This window comes from Panulirus ornatus, chromosome 31 (assembly GCF_036320965.1).
Source record: "Panulirus ornatus isolate Po-2019 chromosome 31, ASM3632096v1, whole genome shotgun sequence".
NCBI classification, from domain to species: Eukaryota; Metazoa; Arthropoda; class Malacostraca; order Decapoda; family Palinuridae; genus Panulirus; species Panulirus ornatus.
In genome coordinates, this window is record NC_092254.1 from 689,854 (window position 1) to 711,962 (window position 22,109).

General features: G+C 36.3%; 1 protein-coding gene across 4 annotated transcripts in view; it reads left to right on the forward strand.

Moving 5' to 3' along the window:
- The window catches only part of LOC139758636 (uncharacterized), a 184,068-nt gene extending 167,440 nt beyond the window's left edge, over positions 1–16,628 (forward strand). Inside the window, exons 6-13 of one of the 4 annotated variants that reach the window (XR_011714874.1) lie at positions 437–592; positions 5,294–5,492; positions 6,255–6,445; positions 7,846–7,933; positions 8,486–8,641; positions 10,625–10,711; positions 13,653–13,739; positions 14,786–16,628. Coding sequence is in view for 2 of the 4 variants with exons in the window: in XM_071680163.1 (XP_071536264.1) it covers positions 437–592; positions 5,294–5,492; positions 6,255–6,445; positions 7,846–7,933; positions 8,486–8,641; positions 10,625–10,711; positions 14,786–14,907 (999 nt within the window). In the remaining 2 variants the exon portion in view is untranslated. The remainder of the gene's footprint in view (positions 1–436; positions 593–5,293; positions 5,493–6,254; positions 6,446–7,845; positions 7,934–8,485; positions 8,642–10,624; positions 10,712–13,652; positions 13,740–14,785) is intronic. The other 3 variants (XR_011714875.1, XM_071680163.1, XM_071680164.1) reach the window with 3 other exon arrangements.
- Positions 16,629–22,109: the final 5,481 nt, after the last annotated feature.

Below are 22,109 nucleotides of genomic sequence, written 5' to 3' on the forward strand. Positions count from 1 at the left end.
TATAGCTCATTGGATTTACTTAGCCTTTAAGACTGTACTTCCTTAATATTCGTCAGGAAATATAATCGTATGTGCATTTGGCAAGCAGTAACTTCATTCAAATAATCATATTAATTGAATATAAGTGATCGTTGAATATTACAATGTCGCACGCACATTATAGGTTGATTATTTTATTGATAAGATATTGTATGTAAGAAAATATAAGCAATGATTTTTTTCCTCAGGTTAATGCTTTTCTTTACATGCCTTTTGACTATTTTCTATGACCTGTAAGGACTTTTTGCTCTTTGAGGCCTCTTTTTGACATTTTCATATCTGTGATGTGCAGTTTCTTCTTTGGCCTTTTTTTTTTCAGCTGACATTAGTACACAATATTTTAGTAAGATGCTAGTCATCTTTTTTGTGTACAGTGACTTATGATTCATTTCCACAGGGAGTGAAAGTAAAGATGGATGACCAGGGAAACATTCTCATCAAACGTGTATCAAAGGCTGGAGTATATGTTAAGATAGGCAGTGATGACAATGCTATCAGCAATGAGATCCTCAAGCTGCCTAATTGTGCCCTTGAAACTGAGAAACCTGTCATGGTTAGTATATTTTTGGACATTATTCAGGTTAGATCCCAAGTGTGTCTAGGTTAACCTGTTTGGTATGGAACCAATCTGCTGAGTGTTTAAAATTTGTCAAGCTCTTTTATCTTATTATCTCAGTGGAAAATATTGTCCTCTAGTTAGGAAAGTTTGACCTTTCAGCTGGTTGGTATTAAATTTTGCATGTTGTTCATCTCATCGTAGACACTCAGAAACATGCATCAGTTTTGATTTAATGACACCTTGTGATATTGTGGAACTGAAAGTGATAACATATTTTCTTTGCTGTGCAGGAGAGAGAGTGAATCGGCTGGCATATGAGTCAGTGAAAAGTAAAATTTCTATCTTGTATCAAGTTAGACACATAAGATTTAATTGGTTAAAGATAGAGCAAGAGTGATTTCTTATCATGTACAGCATTAGGAAAGTGTGTTAAGATAGCCCTATTTAAAGATAGATAGATTGAAGATTCATGCAGTACATTGACATCAGAAACACTTTATGTCTCTGTTATGTTGATGCTTTTCTTTCACTTTCATTTTTTATGAGACTGATACAAAACAGAAAATACTTGTCAGAAACTCCATGGTGCCCAGCTAGACAAAGCAACACATGGAAAAATGTTGTATGGTGAGGTTTATTGGTTATTCATACATTAGAAAGAGCTAAACGGGTACTGACTTTTATTTTCTTCAAAAATATGTGTTTTGACAGAGTTTGGGTCTTTTAATTAATCTGTAATGTAGTTAGGTCAGGGTACTTTTGGTTATTCAAATCTTGTGCTGTACACATGTAAATGTGATATTATTATTATTTTGCTTTGTCGCTATCTCCTGCGTTTGCGAGGTAGCGCAAAGAAACAGACGAAAGAAATGGCCCAACCCACCCCCATACACAATGTATATACATACACGTCTACACACACAAATATATATACCTATACATCTCAATGTACACATATATATACACACACAGACACATACATATATACCCATGCACACAATTCACACTCTGCCTTTATTCATTCCCATCGCCACCTTGCCACACATGGAATACCATCCCCCTCCCCCCTCATGTGTGCAAGGTAGCACTAGGAAAAGACAACAAAGGCCCCATTCGTTCACACTCAGTCTCTAGCTGTCATGCACTAATGCCCGAAACCACAGCTCCCTTTCCACATCCAGGCCCCACACAACTTTCCATGGTTTACCCCAGACGCTTCACATGCCCTGATTCAATCCACTGACAGCACGTCAACCCCGGTATACCACATCGATCCAATTCACTCTATTCCTTGCCCTCCTTTCACCCTCCTGCATGTTCAGGCCCCGATCACACAAAATCTTTTTCACTCCATCTTTCCACCTCCAATTTGGTCTCCCACTTCTCCTCGTTCCCTCCACCTCCGACACATATATCCTCATGGTCAATTTTTCCTAACTCATTCTCTCCATGTGCCCAAACCATTTCAAAACACCCTCTTCTGCTCTCTCAACTACGCTCTTTTTGTTTCCACACATCACTCTTACCCTTACATTACTTACTCGATCAAACCACCTCACACCACACATTGTCCTCAAACATCTCATTTCCAGCACATCCACCCTCCTGCGCACAACTCTATCCATAGCCCACGCCTCGCAACCATACAACATTGTTGGAACCACTATTCCTTCAAACATACCCATTTTTGCTTTCCGAGATAATGTTCTCGACTTCCACACATTCTTCAAGGCTCCCAGGATTTTCGCCCCCTCCCCCACCCTATGATTCACTTCCGCTTCCATGGTTCCATCCGCTGCCAGATCCACTCCCAAATATCTGAAACACTTTACTTCCTCCAGTTTATCTCCATTCAAACTTACCTCCCAATTGACTTGACCCTCAACCGTACTGTACCTAATAACCTTGCTCTTATTCACATTTACTCTTAACTTTCTTCTTTCACACACTTTACCAAACTCAGTCACCAGCTTCTGCAGTTTCTCACATGAATCAGCCACCAGCGCTGTATCATCAGCGAACAACAACTGATTCACTTCCCAAGCTCTCTCATCCACAACAGACTTCATACTTGCCCCTCTTTCCAAAACTCTTGCATTCACCTCCCTAACAACCCCATCCATAAACAAATTAAACAACCATGGAGACATCACACACCCCTGCCGCAAACCTACATTCACTGAGAACCAATCACTTCCCTCTCTTCCTACACGTACACATGCCTTACATCCTTGATAAAAGCTTTTCACTGCTTCTAACAACTTGCCTCCCACACCATATATTCTTAATACCTTCCACAGAGCATCTCTATCAACTCTATCATATTCCTTCTCCAGATCCATAAATGCTACATACAAATCCATTTGCTTTTCTAAGTATTTCTCACATACATATTCTTCAAAGCAAACACCTGATCCACACATCCTCTACCACTTCTGAAACCACACTGCTCTTCCCCAGTCTGATGCTCTGTACATGCCTTCACCCTCTCAATCAATACCCTCCCATATAATTTACCAGGAATACTCAACAAACTTATACCTCTGTAATTTGAGCACTCACTCTTATCCCCTTTGCCTTTGTACAATGGCACTATGCACGCATTCCGCCAATCCTCAGGCACCTCACCATGAGTCATACATACATTAATTAACCTTACCAACCAGTCAACAATACAGTCACCCCCTTTTTTAATAAATTCCACTGCAATACCATCCAAACCTGCTGCCTTGCTGGCTTTCATCTTCCACAAAGCTTTTACTACCTCTTCTCTGTTTACCAAATCATTTTCCCTAACCCTCTCACTTTGCACACCACCTCGACCAAAACACCCTATATCTGCCACTCTATCATCAAACACATTCAACAAACCTTCAAAATACTCACTCCATCTCCTTCTCACATCACCACTACTTGTTATCACCTCCCCATTTGCGCCCTTCACTGAAGTTCCCATTTGCTCCCTTGTCTTACGCACTTTATTTACCTCCTTCCAGAACATCTTTTTATTCTCCCTAAAATTTAATGATACTCTCTCACCCCAACTCTCATTTGCCCTCTTTTTCACCTCTTGCACTTTTCTCTTGACCTCCTGTCTCTTTCTTTTATACATCTCCCATTCAATTGCATTTTTTCCCTGCAAAAATCGTCCAAATGCCTCTCTCTTCTCTTTCACTAATAATCTTACATCTTCATCCCACCACTCACTACCCTTTCTAATCAACCCACCTCCCACTCTTCTCATGCCACAAGCATCTTTTTTTTTTTTTTTTTTTTTTTTTTCCAAAAGAAGGAGCAGAGGGGTCCAGGTGAGGATATTCCAAAAAAGGCCCAGTCCTCTGTTCCTAACGCTACCTCGCTAACGCGGGAAATGGCGAATAGTTTAAAAGAAAAAAGAAAAAGAAATATATATATATATATATATATATGTATATAGGAGAATCTTCATTGATAATTATTACATGATGCTTAAGACTGGTTAAGACAAATTTTGTAATCATTGTTAAGGAGATGTTTTGTATACAGAAAATTAAAATTGTATTTATTATTATTATTATTATTATTATTATTATTATTATTATTATTATTATTATTATTAGTATATACTTGGTCGCTGTTTCTTGCGTTATTATTACTATATAACACCAGTACCCGAATTGATGGGGCTCCTACAGCTTCAAGGTTGCATTTCACATAGGAACAGGAAAGTGATGGATTTCTGTGAATGATGAGAAGGTCCTCAAGGAAACTGCACCCATTTCTATCTGTTGACTCTGATACAGCCTTGGCAAAAAGAACATTGTGTTTACAGTGTAAATGCTTACAGGCAAAGTTTGGTAACACTTGATAATGACTTATATGGTGATTCAAAATAATAAAGCTATAATTAGGTTGTTGATGAAAATGAATTTTGTATAACCATACGTAAATTGAAAATTTTTTTTGGCATCCCTCAGGTTATTGGGTTAAATGCTGCATAGCAGGAGTGCCTTGTGTGTATTGGATCTGTATGACTGAAAGTTTGTTTGTTTGGTACATGTGGCTCTTGGAGCATGATTTTGATATGTTTTTCCCTTTGTTATGTTCAGGAAGTCTTGCAAGATATTTATTGTCTTCAGGTGTAGAAGAAAATGAAGCATTTGATTATTTGATGAACTGAAAGGAAATTCCAGTATCTAGAGGTGAATTGAGTATGAATGATAGGGACATGTGATTAATCTAATTGATTTCTTGAGGTGCAGAACAACAGGATGTAATGAATTTGTAAGGAATAGTCCCAATTGGTGATATAATAAGTTGGTGTGGATAGATCAGCAAAGAATACATGGAATAACTTACCTGCTCTCTTAGAATCTTACGAATGTAAAGTTGTATTCCACTTGTTTTTGCTATTTACTACAATGTGAGGGATTGTGATGTCCAATTAAGTAACTTGCTAAAGTTCATGACAAATGATATTGTGTAAGTAACACACTCTAATCTGTACATCAAATATTCTTTAGAATTTCATCGAAGATAGCTTTGTAACATTTATTGATAAACATCCTCAACTCATCCATCCCTTCACCACCACCATCTCTACCACCACTGCTTCCCATCACCTGTTGGATCTTTTTTCCTCCTCATCCACCACCTCCAAACCCTTTCATATCCATCCCTGATACATTTCTTTTAAACACCTCATCTTCTTCACAGCTCTTCGACATGAACAAATTCCAGCAAAATGTGAAACGTGAAATGCGTCGTCAATACCCAGACCGATCGAAGCTGGAGACTCAATGCGTTTGTATCATTGCCTTCGTCAAGAATGAACAAGACCTTCTAGACTGTCCAATTTGGGTTATGATCATAAACATTGTGGCCATGGATATGCTCAAGAGTAAACTTCCTCCAGGTAACTGTACAAGATTTTAATAGGAAAAGTTTTGAAATAAATCAGAAGGCAGTGACAACACTCAATAGTAGTATATTTATACAGTGTATGAAATTTAAACAAAGCCATTATTTCTGATGTTTTTCTACTAGTCTTATCTCATGAGTATTTATAAGCTTTTGGGCAGTTTGAAATTACTAATTGCTAAAAATTGTAGTTTTTGCTATAAGATAGGCACCTGCTTTTTATATTATGGTACTTTATACCATGATCATGTAGTATTTTCTATTTCATCAGTGTAGGATCTTGTGCACAGAACTTGAACATAGTAGATATATGAAAAACATCCAAGTTTAAGTGTAACTAGTAATCATTTGTTTGGGAAATGGGGTCCTTACTCTTAGACCAACCCATTTTTGTCATCTATGACAAGAGATTTTTAGGTTATTTTCTATTACACTGTCCTCATCCATTCTTACTAAATTTTAAGGATTAGATTTAACTGACCACCAGTTAATTTTCTAATTACTAAAATGAATGTGAGCATTTTATTCAAATGTCTTTGAAAGGGTGCTTCCAAAACAGCATTAACATGTTCTTTTTATGGTTTTATTCAGCTTCTAATTGAAGTGACTTTAAAGGTGTAGTGTTGTAGTGAACTGGAAATGCTAGACACATATTAAAGGCAGAACTATGAACCTTAACCTAAATGATTGTAAGAGTGTTGACCATTATATAGGGAGCCATTAGGATTTATTGCTAATTCCTTCTTTTTCATTACAGTTAAGGTCGTACCAAACATCAAGAACAGGCCTCGTATTCCCATCCCAGATGAGGACCCATACAGTGTAGCTGGTTCAGGTGCTTCCTCCGGGTCTTCAGGTAAAGACCGCACGGGTAAGGACAAACCTCCCAAGCTGCCTCCACGCGACAACCCTAACTATCCGAACCAAGGTCCACGACCTAATGGCAAGGTAGGTCAATAAGTAATCAGCTGTAAGGTTGCAGTATTTGAAGAATCTAGATGGATGAAAACATTTGGTGATTTTAGAGATACTAAATGGTGATGATCATTAATTTAGCTGATAAAGACTAGTTGAATCTCAGAATCATTCAGAATAGGATGTATGATTACATAAAGTATCAGTGTATCAAGATTAGTTTGTCACCTTTAGTGTAAAATATTTATCACTAGAGTCCTTCAGTAACAGAAGTAGAGGAGACTTTTGTGGAAGGTGTGTAGAGAATAAGTGTATTGGGTAATATAGAATATGTGAAAATAACTGGATAATGAGAAAGTTGGATAATTATATTTTCTTTAAGGTTTTCAGTGATGGTAGCTGCAAGCAATGGGTTGGCTGCATGAAGGGTATAATTTAAAATGCTCTAATTGCTATACACTTGAATATGGCATATCCAGCAACCTGAGAGCCAATTATTTCAGGTTTAGGGAATTTTCTAGTTTGGATATTGATATTGGAAATGCTTTCTTTCAGAAACGAAAAAACAAAGATTTGGTAGAAATAAACTTCTGATTGTATAAAACCTTTTTAACAAACTTATGATGTAAAATTGAGAATTTCCTGATGATAATTTTCCTTTAGATTTTTTTTTTTTGTCTTTCCCACCTCAGTATCAAATTAAAGCTTTTGAGAAAAGATCCTCACTTTATTCCTTCTGTTTCAAGTTTTAGAAAGTTATAATACTGGAGAGTTAGGGTCAAGATCTCCAAGGTGTGAATTAAGTCTGTCAACAAAATAACAGAATATGAAGACCCACACACACATTGCTATTGCTTTGCCACACTCTTGCCTTCTTCTTTCAAACACCTCCTTCTTCCTTCTCCCCTGTTACCTCCTTTTTATTTTCTAAATATTTTGTAGTTACTATGCTATGGCCATTTTGTAGCCATAACAGTGAAGGAACATTTTAAAGTAGTCATTTAATCATAGCAAAAAGGGTAGAGACACAAAATAGGGGGTCATTATAGAGATTCAGAGCTCCATTATATGTAGTTTTAGCTTCTCTTTAAATAATTTGGTTTCTTAATTCAGTAAATGAACTGAAGGTATTGGTTGTACATGAAGATAGTTATAGGTGAATGCATAAAAGTTGAAATGATGAGGGTTTCTCTTAGTAGATTTTGGAGTCCTGGATTTAAGATGTCTGTGTTATAGCAACAGTATTTTTCATTAGTTTTTGAGTAGTTACATAAATACTAGTGCATACATTTGATTTAAAATTGATTACTCTTTGATATTCGTCTGGTTTGATTTTAAGATTTATATTTATTTGAATGAGAAATAATTTTGTGTTTGGTTATTGTACATTTTCTGTAGCTCTAAACAGTTTATTTTTCCATGTTCCGTATTAGTCCGACTACGATGCTTTGGACGAGAATGCCTTCCGCAAGTTCCATGCCCGCAACAATAACAACAATAAGACAAAGGATCGCAAGTATGGTAAGAAGCATCCTTTTGTCCTTAACAGTAGTTAAGTACAGTGTACAAGATGGTTGTGTTAAAGCGTTGATAAGCACTTCCTTTGTGATATATGGGAGTAAACAATGAGAATTAAGTGGCAAATTTATGTTATTTCTAAACAGTTGTTCAAATACATTTTTACCATGTTGAAACTCATAAGTAATGACTTGAAATAACTCAGAAAGCTATGTTGTTGAAGCTATTAATTCCTTTAGTAATTACTTCTAAAGTATTATCTCAGGCTAACTTTAGTACATATTATGTCTTGGTATCTCCAAAGCCCTGTCTAATGGATACAGAAATGTAAAGGTCATCTTGGTAGCTCCTCAGTATTGTATCTGAATCTTTAAAGTATTTTTGTAAAGATTTTTGCTTTTTGCTGTTGCTTTTGTTTGTTATGTAGTGCAAAAGTAATTTCTTGGGCAATCGTAAAGTATATTATCCTAGCTGTATAACTTTTCTCAATGTAGTTGCTTTTCCCTGCTGCTTCTTCCAAGATGTGTGATAATCTGCTACTTCTTCCTGTTCCAGATGATCCTTACTACTGTGGCCTCCGTGCTCGCATCCCCAACTTCGCCAAGTCCAAGTCGAAGGATAAGCAGGATCCAGGCCGTGCCTTGTACCCCAGTGGGCCCCCAATTCCCACTCACCCTATGTGGCACACTCGTAGCTTCGATTCGGGCATGGGTAAGACTTCCATCTCCACCCACACACACCAGCAGCAATACCAACGATGCATATGAAATTTACAGCTAACAATAGCGACCTCCTCAGAGTCTCAGTCCGAACTTTATATTTCTGCATTCTCACATTCATAATCACTTACATGCATATGACTTTTAAGCTGAATTTCCAAGTCTCCATACATGAACTTTTCTCATCATTCACTAAGTGTTGATGATAAATAGTTCAACTCCACTTCAGTTCTTTTATTTAGATTTTTTTTTGCAGTCATATGCAGCCCATCTGTGACTGACTTTGAGCTACTGCAAGCTACTTGGACCTCATTGTCATCCTCCATCCTTCTCCTGATTGGCTTACCAACATTTTTCACCTTCCTTTCCATTCACACTTTTACTTCTCTCCTTTTTACTCTACCTTCTCACTTACCCTTCACATTTATTCATCAAATTCTCCACCCTTCACTGAGTTACATTGGCTACACATTCACCTTCTGACCAGTTACAGACAAGGGTAAGACTGCTATGTGATCATAGTGGACGTTTAGTACGTGTTACTAATTTTGTTTTGAAACTTAAGGTATCTGACTGTAATAGCCATTTTGAAATCTTTGCTCATCATCGTTTCCATTTGATGAATTAGTATGTAAAAGCATAGTTAGGCAACTTAAAAGTGAGATCTTTTATAGATTCAGCATAACAAAATTGAGACCTTATCACAAGGTATAAAAGGTGAGGTTAAACTGAATATTTAATTCATATTTACATTGGACATGAGTATGATGTAATTCTTGCTTTTCCTTTGGTGACAAGATTTCATTTCTGGACGCTGTACTGCATGACTGACTATCAAGACTGCTTTACACCACACATTACATTAATTCTTACCATGTTATGCTTTTGCTTGACTGTGTAAAATAAGTGTGCAGTAGAACCTCAGAATAATACTTTGAAATGACCAAAGATACAAAGAGGGTTAATAACGGTGAATCTACTTTTGATTTTATGATAGAAGAGCTCAGGAGTATAGTTAGTGTGAAATGCAAAAGTAGAGTATGAATTGATGAGAAGTGTTGTAAAATTTTTAATAAGGAGAGTCTATGTGTGGTATTCAGAAAGCAATTTTGTCATGATAGGTTTTACTATTTTGGGGTTCTGCTGAGTTTGTACAAATCTTGGTACTGCTATGAAGAAACAAATTTTATGCAGATGGAGGCTCTTACAATGTCAGGAGAAATAAGTTTTGATGTGTTTACATTGCTGAAGAATTACAGTCATCAGATAGCTAACTCAGAGGTACCTTTATTGTGTGTTTTATGATCCTTTGTAACAGTACCTTGATATGATAAATTATGCTTTTTATGTGAAGACTTGACTTGTCTCTCACATCTTGTTCACATGGAGAACCTAGTTTTGCCCTCCAAGCTTTATTTGCTCCTTTATTTCATTTACTCTGTAGATCATAGATTCTGGAACACCACTTTGCCTCATATTTTATGGGAATGTGCAAGGTTTGTGCACTGATGTTATATAACCTGCTATTCTGTATAATTGATTTTCATTGTAAAGTTGGCGTTTCAGAGTCATGGACTAGAAGTTGCCTCCCTCCCTTTTTCCTCTCTGGCTCATGGTTAAGGTAAAGTGATTTAAGACCATATTTAAAGAGATGCACTCCAGTTAGCAAAACCTTTTATAGTTTAATGATATCTCTTGGATGTAGTTTTCTGTTTTTCATGCTTTGTTTACTCTTACCAAAACTATGTAGCACTCTTCCTTTGTCTGCATTCTGAGAGTAAACAACATATGATATCAACACCAGAGAATAATTTAATTCAGTGGTGAGCCATAAGCATCACTCACTCATTGACCATCTCTTGAATGTTGCTCTTGAATTCACCGGACACTGTTGATGACGGGGTTGTAGAAGCCAGGGAGCACTGTGCTTCACCTAGCACCTCTCTAAGCATGTTTGTTCTCTTTTCTTTTCTAGCCCTTTTGCAACAGAACCAAGTGCAAAATATTCACAGACTAGAGCGGAACCCCTGCTCGTGGGTGCCGACAATACCGGTCAGGAATGGTGAGTGGTCCAAGCATTGCAGCTGCAGCTCCTTCAAGTCCACTTCCTTTCACAGCCTCATTATTATTGTTTTTAAATGTTTGAAATGACATTATTTAATGTACATGTAATTCGTAATTATCTTTATCAGTTATAATACCTTAAAATTTGAAAATTTTTATATGCATGATATAGTTGACAGTGGAAACCAGTTTTTCAACAAAATGAGCATGGAATTAAACAGATGTTAGCACGTACGTCACTTAGCCTTAGATCTCTCATTATTTCTTCCATAGTTTTGTCTGTGACTTGTGCATGGCCTGACACCAGACGCATTGACTGAATTAATCAGTAAATCCCCTTCTGTCCCAAATTTCATGCAGTCTTTGCTAATCCCTTTCGTATAAGCTTGATTATGATTCATACCATTTATAGCTGAAAGCTGCAGTGAAAATTAATCAAATAATTTTGCAATTTACTGGCTGTTTTATACTACCACCAGATTAACAACTTAGATATCTTTTGATTTTGATTAGAAAATATAATTATTTCATATCAGTTATAACAAAACATTCTAGACTATAATTATGAATGAACGACACTTTACAGACACTACGTTTACATGAATGAAAACTTGACGTTTAACTGTGGTGTAAAGAGAAGCCATGGATTACAATTTGTAGTGAGATGGAATAGCATATTCTCTACCAACCTTTAAGTTTCAGTTTAAAAAAAGATGCCACAGAATATCAGTCCCAGGGACCTTAAGATAGTTATATCACCAGTACTTTAGTGAAGCTTAAAGGGAGTAGCAGAGAAATCAATTATAACATTTAGTATAATAAATTCGATGCAAAATTTCATGTTTTCAGTTATTAGGAAGAGCTAACTTGCTTCAAAAGAGCACCATCAGACATTGTACAAGATAAACAATCTATCGCCATACTTAACTCAATGAATTGTTTATCACGGTAAGCAAGTATGATAAGTCAGCCATACATAAGATGATGTATGCTTTGGATTTCATTTAGATTGTTCAGTCCAGCCTTTTGAGTGCAAGATTATTTTGTTGTACACCAGAGCAGATTTCTCAGTTTATAGTACACTGAGTGTGAGGAAAAGTTCAAGAAACCTTTTCTTTTCCTCATATTTGTTTGATGTTTCCAGTAAAGTGAGGTAGTGCCAGAAACTGATGAAAACTGGCTTTATTTGCTCACATCTTCTCATGTTCTCATGTATAATGCAATAGAGCCAGAACTCCCTTTCCACAGCCAAGCATTACAGACTTTACTGTGGTTCCCCCAACTGCTTCATATAATTTGGTTCAGCCCATTGACTACATCCCCCCTTGTATACTACAGCACTCCAGTTCATGAAGTATGTTCTGTGTATTTGGTCGCCATTTTCTGCGTTAGCAAGGTAGAGCCAGTAGCAGATGAAGAGAAGCCACATTCATACTGTATATGAATACATATTATTTATTATTATTATTATGATTATGATGCGCTACCTCGCAAACGCGGGAGACAGCAACAAAGCAAAATAAAATAAATGATAAATAATTATTATTATTTTGAGTGATCGGGGCCTGAACATGCAGGAGGGTGATAGGCATGCAAGGAATAGAGTGAATTGGAACAATGTGGTATACCTGGGTCAACATGCTGTCAATGGATTGAACCAGGACATGTGAAGTATCTGGGGTAAACCATGGAAAGTTTTGTGGGACCTAGATGTGGAAAGGGAGCTGTGGTTTCGATGCATTACACATGACAGCTAGAGACTGAGTGTGAACGAATGTGGCCTTTGTTGTCTTTTCCTAGTGCTACCTCGCGCGCATGCAGGGGGTTGTCATTTCATGTGTGGTGGGGTGGCGATGGGAATGAATAAGGGCAGCAAGTATGAATTATGTACATGTGTATACATGTATATGTCTGTGTATGTATACATATGTATACGTTGAAATGTTTAGGTATATGTGCATGTGTGGACGTGTATGTATATACATGTGTATGTGGGTGGGTTGGGCCATTCTTTCGTCTGTTTCCTTGCGCTACCTCGCTAACGCGGGAAACAGCGACAAAGTATAATAAATGAATAAATAAATATATATATATATATATATATATATATATATATATATATATATATATATATATATATAGTTTCATCTGGTTTCTTGCCTTTGTCTGCCATAGAAAGATAATGCTAGGAACAATGTTTGCAAAGAAAAATCATTGCCTGGCTTCATTTGTTCCACTTTAAAAGAATTGTAATACCGGATGGGAGGACATCCAGCACTCTGCCCCCAACTTTCTTAGTAACCTTCAGTGACATGTGAAAGATACATGGATTGTATTTTTACACCTAATCACCCATACCCTCTTCATGACATAGCATCAGGAACAGACAAACAGTATCCTGTTCTGTATATGAGTATGCTCACGTATAAGGAACATTGACTCTGTATACCCAAGAAATGTTTTGACGCAAGACTGTATTTTTACATTCTTGATTTTACTCTCAGATTCAGTTAAACTTTTCTAAGGTGAAGGACACAGGACCCTATGTTCTAGTTTTGGGTGTAGATTAAGCTTATATGAGGACCTAAGATTTAATGAGTTGCTCTCTAGATGTCACCAACACTGGACCTTAGAGGTCTATACTTTTAATATGGCTAGACATAAAGCCATAGAAATAACAAAGCAGCAGTATGGTCATTAATTTAACATCGCCTATAACGATAGGTAATTAAAATGTGATGACAGTAGCATCTCCCTAATGCTGGAGATATTTAGAGGAGCAACTTCGATTTTTATTTCAACTTACAAATCAGAGACCAGTTATTTTACTAAGACGTGTTAGGATTATAGAAATGGGTGACATGGTACTTGACCTTGGACACTGTTTATAATCATCTGTACCATTCAGTTCATTAACGGGTCCTTCCACTCTCTCCTAGAAACTGAATGGGAATCCTACTGGGACTCATGAACTGACAGTAAATCAAAACAGTGGAAGCATAAGAAAATCACGCTGAGGCTCTTAGGTAAGGTCCTCCCAACCCACACCCTGGATAGACTTTAATTAAGTCTCATTATCACAGTGCATCCTTGTGTCGCTCTCACAATCTCCAGGACCCACTTGGTTATTGCCAGATTGATTTGATTGGTTGTTTGCATGACCAGTTGGGCCTTCTCAACCATTCTGAATGCAGGTTGAGTGTCACTTGATCTGCTGAACAAAACAAGAAATTGGTCATCACTGTTTGAGAGCCCTGTCAAAGCACTGAACCATTCACTTGAGTGCCACATAAATATGATCCCAGCCAGTCCCCAGGTTAGACGTTTCATTTGTCTGTGGGGCTCTGGAGACTGCGAAATTGACCTTGGATGGTATGTCTGTAAATATGTGTGGTGGAGTAATGCAGGAGATTGTTTGGGGATTGTTCATTGGTATGAACCATGAATTGTAGATATGAATGGTCCTGTGTCCTACTTAACTGACGTATCACAAATGCATGGTAGGCAGATCCAGATCTACAATATAGCCGATAACTTTGAAACTACTAGTATCAGAAAGGGAAAAGTTGGACAAGATAATCACTACTACCTATGCTTACGCAATAATATCAGGAGAATAATACAAAGCTCATTTGCATTTTATCTGGTGTTGTGATGCTCAGGAATCACTTTATATGCATGAATTACCAACTAGTGAACTGTACTGGTTCTCTCTCCTTATCTGTTTTATAATAACTCTTTTATTTTTTAAACCTCGCCATTTCTTAGGGAAAATTTCACTCCTAAACTGCACAGTCTTTAAGTGTTATGCCTTATAGCATGAAGGGTCTAATATTTGCACTTTCCTTCTCTTTCTAGTACTGTTTATGCATACCCCTGTAAATAGATGTTCCCCTTTGTCTTCAGCAAACTGTACTTGTAGCTATATAATGTTAAAAAGTGTTTCTTAACAATATTAGATAGCCAATAAGTCTTCCTATAACAGCACTCCTACACTTAAATGCACTAACATAAAAGATAACCCTTAGCCATAAAAAGTGATTTTTTAAAAGAATGTCCTGTTATCTTGCAGACTCTGACTTCACCGAGTCTGCCTACTCCCACATCTATGGTCGTCTGCCCCTACCCAACAGGGGTTATTTACCACCTCCCCCACCCCACCCACGTGCCATGTATGTTGGGGAGTGGGACTGAGGGGGCTCCTCCTGGCATCTCTAGAATTTACAATGGGATATTGGAACCCCTACCCCAGAGATGATGTTTGGGATGTGATGCTCTCACAATGCACTGACATTCCTGACTGATTTATCAGCATCAGGAATGTCTCTGTCATTCATTCAACTTCTCGTCTGTCTGATTTTCCCATTGAAAATTAAACTGACTTGAACGATGTCCTGTGTGTGGGGGTTTATTGAAGGCATATGCAAGGGTCACTTCACAAGAACTCAGTCTGTAAATCCAGACCAGTTACTTTCCCTCAGCTAATTCATCAATGACCCTATTAGCTATTATGAGCCTTTATTACTCAGTAAGTCTTATTTTCTGTTTGCTGTAAATAGGAAAATGAGCCTTGTAGACAACAATAAAATAGGCTCACAGTCCCTGATCTTGTCACATTGTACAGATTATAGATAGGATTATGTTGTGGCCACCCTCTGCTGGATTGACTTTTACTTAATTAAATCCAGTTCTGGGACTGTTCTGAAGGCTATCACAGCTCTTTGCAGTTCCATGATTTTTAATGTTAATCAAGTGTAAGAAAATGTTTCCTTTGCTAAATGAATTATCCTTTTCTTATCTCCTTGAGATAATTTCTTTTGAATAGTTCTATGAAATGAAGACGATTCTCTTTTACAATTATTGCTAATTTTTTTTTTGCTAAGAATTTCTAACATAAGTAAGCAAATGGAGTTCTTGTATTTTAATCTTTCCACCCATTATGATTATTGTCGTGCTCTTTAACTGTGGTTCATTTCATGAAACTTGCATCACAATCAGCCCTCTAAGACTTATTCAGAATATTTCTTAGCTTTAGATGACATGCCTTCCTGGTAGCCATATTGGCCAGCCTCTGATGTACATAGATGAAATCATGAATGTGTGAATGATCTCTGACAGTTTAATTTTTAGACAGTGTGCTCCTAAGCCTATCCCTGATTTACACTGTCCAAAACAAACTGTATGTTGATATTATCTGTCAAGTTATTACAGTACCTCCATCTGAAGGTGTCTGCGTTTGGCTCATAACTGTGGAAAGATTTTTCATGTGCCTTTAACTGACAAGTTGTTTGATATCAAATGACTCGTTATGATCAATAATTTTGAATAATTGGTTGTAGCTTTCTACCGTTATTCTTAATGAAACTTCCCCATAATTACATTTCAATTTTTTTCACACCTTGCAGTATCACCATGGAGGAAAATTCTTATAGATTATGCTTTATATACCGATTGCATAGGAAAATTTTCAGGGCTTTGAAAAATTTTCACCAGTTTCCGTAAATTTACTCATGACAGGGAAGAGGTCTTGAGATGACCCAAGAAATCATCATGATCAGTAACTTGTATATAGAAGTTAAGGTGACTTGAATATGTTATCTGAGACATCTTCCCCCTTCATTCATTTTAAGTGGAAATGTATGTTGTGTTTTATATATATATTATGAGATGATTTTTTTTACAATATTAGATCATCCCCTGCATACTGATGAAAGAGTTCAGATATTTAATTTTTTATTGTTGTATGGAAATTGTATTCCACAATATTTATGTTTGGTTATAGCCTCCAGTAGGAATGAATAATTCAGTGTGTGTAAATTTTTTTATAATTTTGTATATTTACTTAAAACTTTTTACAAAATTCCATTTACTGATGTGTAACTATTGTATATGTGATTAAAATAATTGACATCTTGGCTTTTTGATATTTGTAATTCCTCTTTCACATCTAGTGCTCAGCGTGAAAGGCAGTAGTCTTTGTAAAAAAAAAAAAAAATTGTACTGTAGTTATGTGATGTTACTTTGGGCTATACTTTACCTTCAATAATATCCCTCAAAGATGTTGTTCATTGAATGTAATTTTTTTCTTGAAACTTGAATTGACTTTATTTATTTAATTCCTATTCAACAAAGGTAGAAGGAAACATGCCTGACAGACAACACTGGACCTTGACGTGTAGAACCAAAGTACCCCATCAAAACATCAGCTCTCCAGAGAATGGGTAAATGTTAGTTGCAGATGGAGGATAAGGAGAATGCCAGTGCCAGATGGAACAATATTAGTACTCTGAAAAATTGTACTCAGGATTAGAAAATCATCACCCCCCCAAAAAAAAGTGGACTCGTTTTTGAATTATGAACTAACAGAGCCGTTAAACTCCAGGCCTGAACATTAACTACTGGTTAACAAAATCCTATCTGTAGTGGTTCTGGGTTAACTCGGAGAGCACCCAGGAGTGTGAAATTAAGACCATTTTTTATGGGCCATGAAGTTGATATGGAAAAAGATTACTCAATAATTTTCAAGAATCATTGTGAGTACCTAATGGAAGTACCCAAATAATCTGCACTGTAAAGGGAACTCTCATCATGTTAGGACATATACTACAGGATTGGTACATAAGGGACACCCATAAAGCCCCAAGAGGATTGTCATTTTAGGGTCATGACTTGACATTTGACTTCAGTCAACCAGCTTCACTGATAATGAGGTGTTATATCTGATTCAGCATGAACATGCCACTTCAGTTCTAGAACCCAATGAGCAGAGTGACTTTTCAGTGTAGAATGTAAGTCATCAAACTTTAAACTCTTTCAACTTCATTGTCAACCTATACAGAAAACTTTGTCTTTGTTCGGAGACAAAGGTAAGTGACAGAGTCCTTTGGATTGATAAGGTCCTCTATGAGACTTTACTACATTACTTCCACTGACAGCAATACAACCTCACATGGTGAGAGTGAACTCCCTAACTGCTTAACTCCCTGGTATACTGTTGTGATGCCACTGAATTTAATATGCATCCCATAAGTTCTTGTCAGTTTGAAAAACTTCAGTTTTGAAATTAGTGGACAATTGATGTATACAAAGTAATTTAGAAGAAAAAAATTTGTAGTCGCCCACTCTCTCTAGTATGGGGCACAGGTGAACCTGGCTTTTTTGTAAGCAGCATTTTGTATTAGGAAAGTAGCTGTTTTTTGGTTATCATAAATTCATATAAGAAGAATATCAAGCTAACAATAGTTTGATTTATTTTCAAAGACTGTGAGGTACCTGGTGCTCAAAGTGTGACCAAGAGTGTATTTGTCTGTAGAACTTCAGGTCATGGAGATTAAATGAAAAGCACATCTTGTGCCTAAAAGTCATAAGGTTAGTAGATCACATTGCAGATAATAAATTTTTTGTATGTGCACTGAAAATATTCTCATCATAGAAATCTCAGAAAATCAAAAAGTAATTGTTTGTGAAAAAATATGCTAATGTTTAGAAAAGTGTGATGTCCAACAAAATTCCAAAGATGCAATAGCCTAGCTTTTCAGAATATTTAGGCAAAGAGCATGTCATTGATGTCTGGTTGAGACAAAAAGAAGCAGTTTGTTTTAGTAAGATAATCTCTAGTCATAACATGATTGAATGAGGAAATGCTCAGAGTCTTATTAAAGTCATGACTTTACAAATGAAGAAGTTTGTCTTAAATATGTAATGACTGAAACCATTCTTAAACATGTAAAGAGGTTAAAAATATGGAACTTACCTCTTAATTATAGTTTAGGATTGCAGGAAGTTTTGTTTATTACATTTGATTGCCAGAAACCTTTATTTTTGTTTATCATAAATTTGCACCAGAGCAGTCATATACAGAAGGTTTGCTTTATTCTCATAATTTTTTGGATATTGTCTTGGTTCATATGCAAAGTGTTCAGAATATTTCAGTATCAGAACTGTCTTGTTGATAAAGCAGTGTTAGTGTGTGCGCATAGAAAATTTCATGAATTCATAACGTAAAGATCCATAAGAATATTGATAAAAGGAATGAAATATGGCAATTTTACTTTGTTTCTGGTATGTTTTCTTTTTCCATAAATGAATAAGCCAATTAAATAAACTTCCGAAATTTAGATTTACCGTTTGTTCATCATGGTTGATGACATATTACAATTGCTTTCTGTCATAAGAGCCAGTTTTTAGTGACTAATGGTGCAACAAGGAAAGATAACGGTTATACCTTTCAACACCGTGAAGATACTATAGGATTCAGTGTGCTTTAAAGGTTTAGAAATATTTGCAGCCCATGCTCAAAAGATTTTGAAGTTTTGAGGCGACCCCGAATAGGTTCTCCATTCAAATACTTACTTTTGGTGGTACTCCCTCTACAGAGCATTAGAGCCCTTAGGAGTAGGGTCCTGTTTGATGAATGGGAAAGGAGATGATCTATGATTATGGCGTTCATATGGTAAACTTTTGTTCATAACCAAAAATGTTTGTGGATTCAAGAATCTGTAAAAGATAATTGATAGTTGTCTTTTAGTAGGCTAACTTCATATTTTCTGTGATACTTGAGAGAAAAGTTGATGCTGTATTTAATTCTAGATTGACTTTTAATCGTTAATTTCTATGGTAAGCTTAAACAATTTAATTCAAGATTGACTTTCAATCGTTAGTGTGTAGACTTATCTAGATTGACTTTTAATCGTTAGTTTCAAGGTAAGCCTATTTTAATCGTTAGTTTCTAGGTAGGCCCAGATATTTTTTGTTTGTCTGGAATGACGTTTGTCTAGTGAAATGTGTTAGCAACATAGCTCTGCATCAGCAAGTGTTAGATTAACAGTGCGTAGCGTCCCAATTTGCCAGGTTAGCCTATTATTCCATGAGGGTAGCCAAATATCGTTCTAGGTTACAGAACAGCTTCATATATAAAGGTAGACTACCGCAGCATCCTCCTATCTTGTGAATGTTAGTTTATCTCAAGTTGTCCCTTCGTATGTAGGCTTTGTTAACGTAACAAAGTGTCTATGGTTACCACATCCTGATTACATTGTCAAAATAAATGTCATGATATATAAACTTAATGTAGGACCTCATGTGAGATAAACCTAATGTAGGAGCCTCATGTTATAGGTTCGCTTAACATAATTGCCTTATGTGTCAGGCTATGCAAATATAGTCACTTTGTTTTAGATAAGCCTAACGTAATGGCCTTGTGTTATGTGAGCCTAACAGAGTAATCATGTGTTAGATGAACCTCACATGGTAGACACAAGTGTTAGGTTACCCTAACAGTAACTCCGTCAAGAAATATTAAAGGATATTACATATCAAAGGATAATCAAGTTTGCACATAAAATGATTATTTGTTTTATACGTGTATTTTTGGTATTGAATAATCCTGGTGTGATTAAATGATTTTCTACGTTTTATGTATAGTGATACATAGTGTGGTGTTTGCAGGGGCAGCTGCAGGTTATCCAACTTGGTACAGACAGATGGTTTTGTGTTAATTCATGACAAAATGAAACTTTGATGTTAAGAAATATGGGAAGTTAGACTACTGAGTATTGTTACTAATCTTTGTAACATTTGTGACTGTACAGGAGGTGAAAGCAGGTGGTTTAGTTGTGTTGTAACTATTTGACTAGGGACTCTACTGGTCTCCTCAGTTTAGGTGTACTTGGGAGTTCTTGCCTCAGGAAGGCCGCCTCATTTTTCTAAAATTGGTGTGTCACATTTCCTGTGCTCTGGTGTGCTAGGAATGGTTTGTTTATTATTTAAATATATTCTTCAACAGATTCTAGTAGTGCATTGGAAACTTAAAGTTAAACGGATATCAGCATTGTGTTTGCAAGTATACTTATGTTCCGATAAATGATGATGAAAAATTACGAGTGTAATAAATGAAAAGGTGAACGGAGATGTGACCGAGGACGACGCCATCTTGTGGCTGAAATAGATACAGATAGTTGTGATGTTGGCAGTGTGTGATTATGATGATGACCATCTCGGTTATGTAACATTCTTGTCTTACTTGTTATTGATGGTGTCATGTCAGGTAGTTGATGTCGCCAGGTGTTAAAAGTGCGTAATCTGTTAATGGCTCCAGAATTGACAGCAGTGTACTCGTACTCTCGAGGTAAGTGTATTATATGTAACTTGTGATAATGAATTAAGTAAATGCTCAGTTTCTGAATTGCAATCAAGCATCAAAGAATTTCGTACACATTTCATGATGTCAGTTTGTTGACTCAGACAAGTGCAATTATTTCATCCACATCTCTGTTGAACTTATGCAGTGTCTGTGTTATCTTATTTGATGATGGTGGAACAGTTTGCACAGGTGTCGGTGAACACAATAAATGGTTGTAAACAACCTACTTGTACTTTATGAAGTTGTACTAATTTTTAGCAATTTGACATTATTCAAATTATTGAGTTTGGTTATACGTCACAACCCATATGTTTATGTTGTATTAAATGTATGTTGGTCATTGTGGTCGTATTTAACAATGGTTATTTTGCCGATATGTCGGCACTGGAGGGTATAATAGTGTTAAGCCGATGTTTTATTTCCTTTTGCGCAACTTGATAATTAGTTTACCGTATTGAGTTTTCAGAGGTGAACAGTAAGTAGATTTTCCCCATGCCTCATTGATTATATGGGTTAGGTTAGGGCTTTACCTATTTGATTTAGGGGAAGTGGAATATTCAGGTGATCCAGGAAGCTTTGTTTAATAATGAGTCAACTACATTATTGTTAAGCTTAACGATGAATAATAATTTCACTATCTTCAGCGGGAATCTTTTTATAGCTGTGTTCACCATCCTCAAGTGTAGCGAGTATGGCATGAAATGTCAGACAAATCATTCTTATCTATTTTCCAGTTGGGGTGTTCTGTTCCACGACCTTAGTTTACCTCGGCATGTATCATTATTATGTAAGTCTCTAATGATGTTAATTGTTTGTTTGCTAGAAAAAAAAGTGAGCAGTATCGGCTTATCACTAATCATTTGCCGATAATTCCGTCGGCAAAATAACCGCTTAGTAATGTACAATGGAAGAATTGGGATTGTTTAAACATGAAATTGGGTTTCTTAATCAATATTTGTTGATAATTTTAGTATCAAGGATTTCTTACAGTGTAAATCTTGTATATTCAAGGTGTCATTATATTTTTTATTCATATAGACTTTGTTGACGTAGACTTCCGATTATTATTACATTCCAATCAACTGGTAAATGATGTTGTCATGAGTTTATATATATATATATATATATATATATATATATATATATATATATATATATATTACCCTTTCGGCTACCACACTGACTTTTTCAAAACTGCTTCACTCAAATCTGTCGTCAGCGTATTAATATTCATGTTTTGAAAATAATGTTGAAG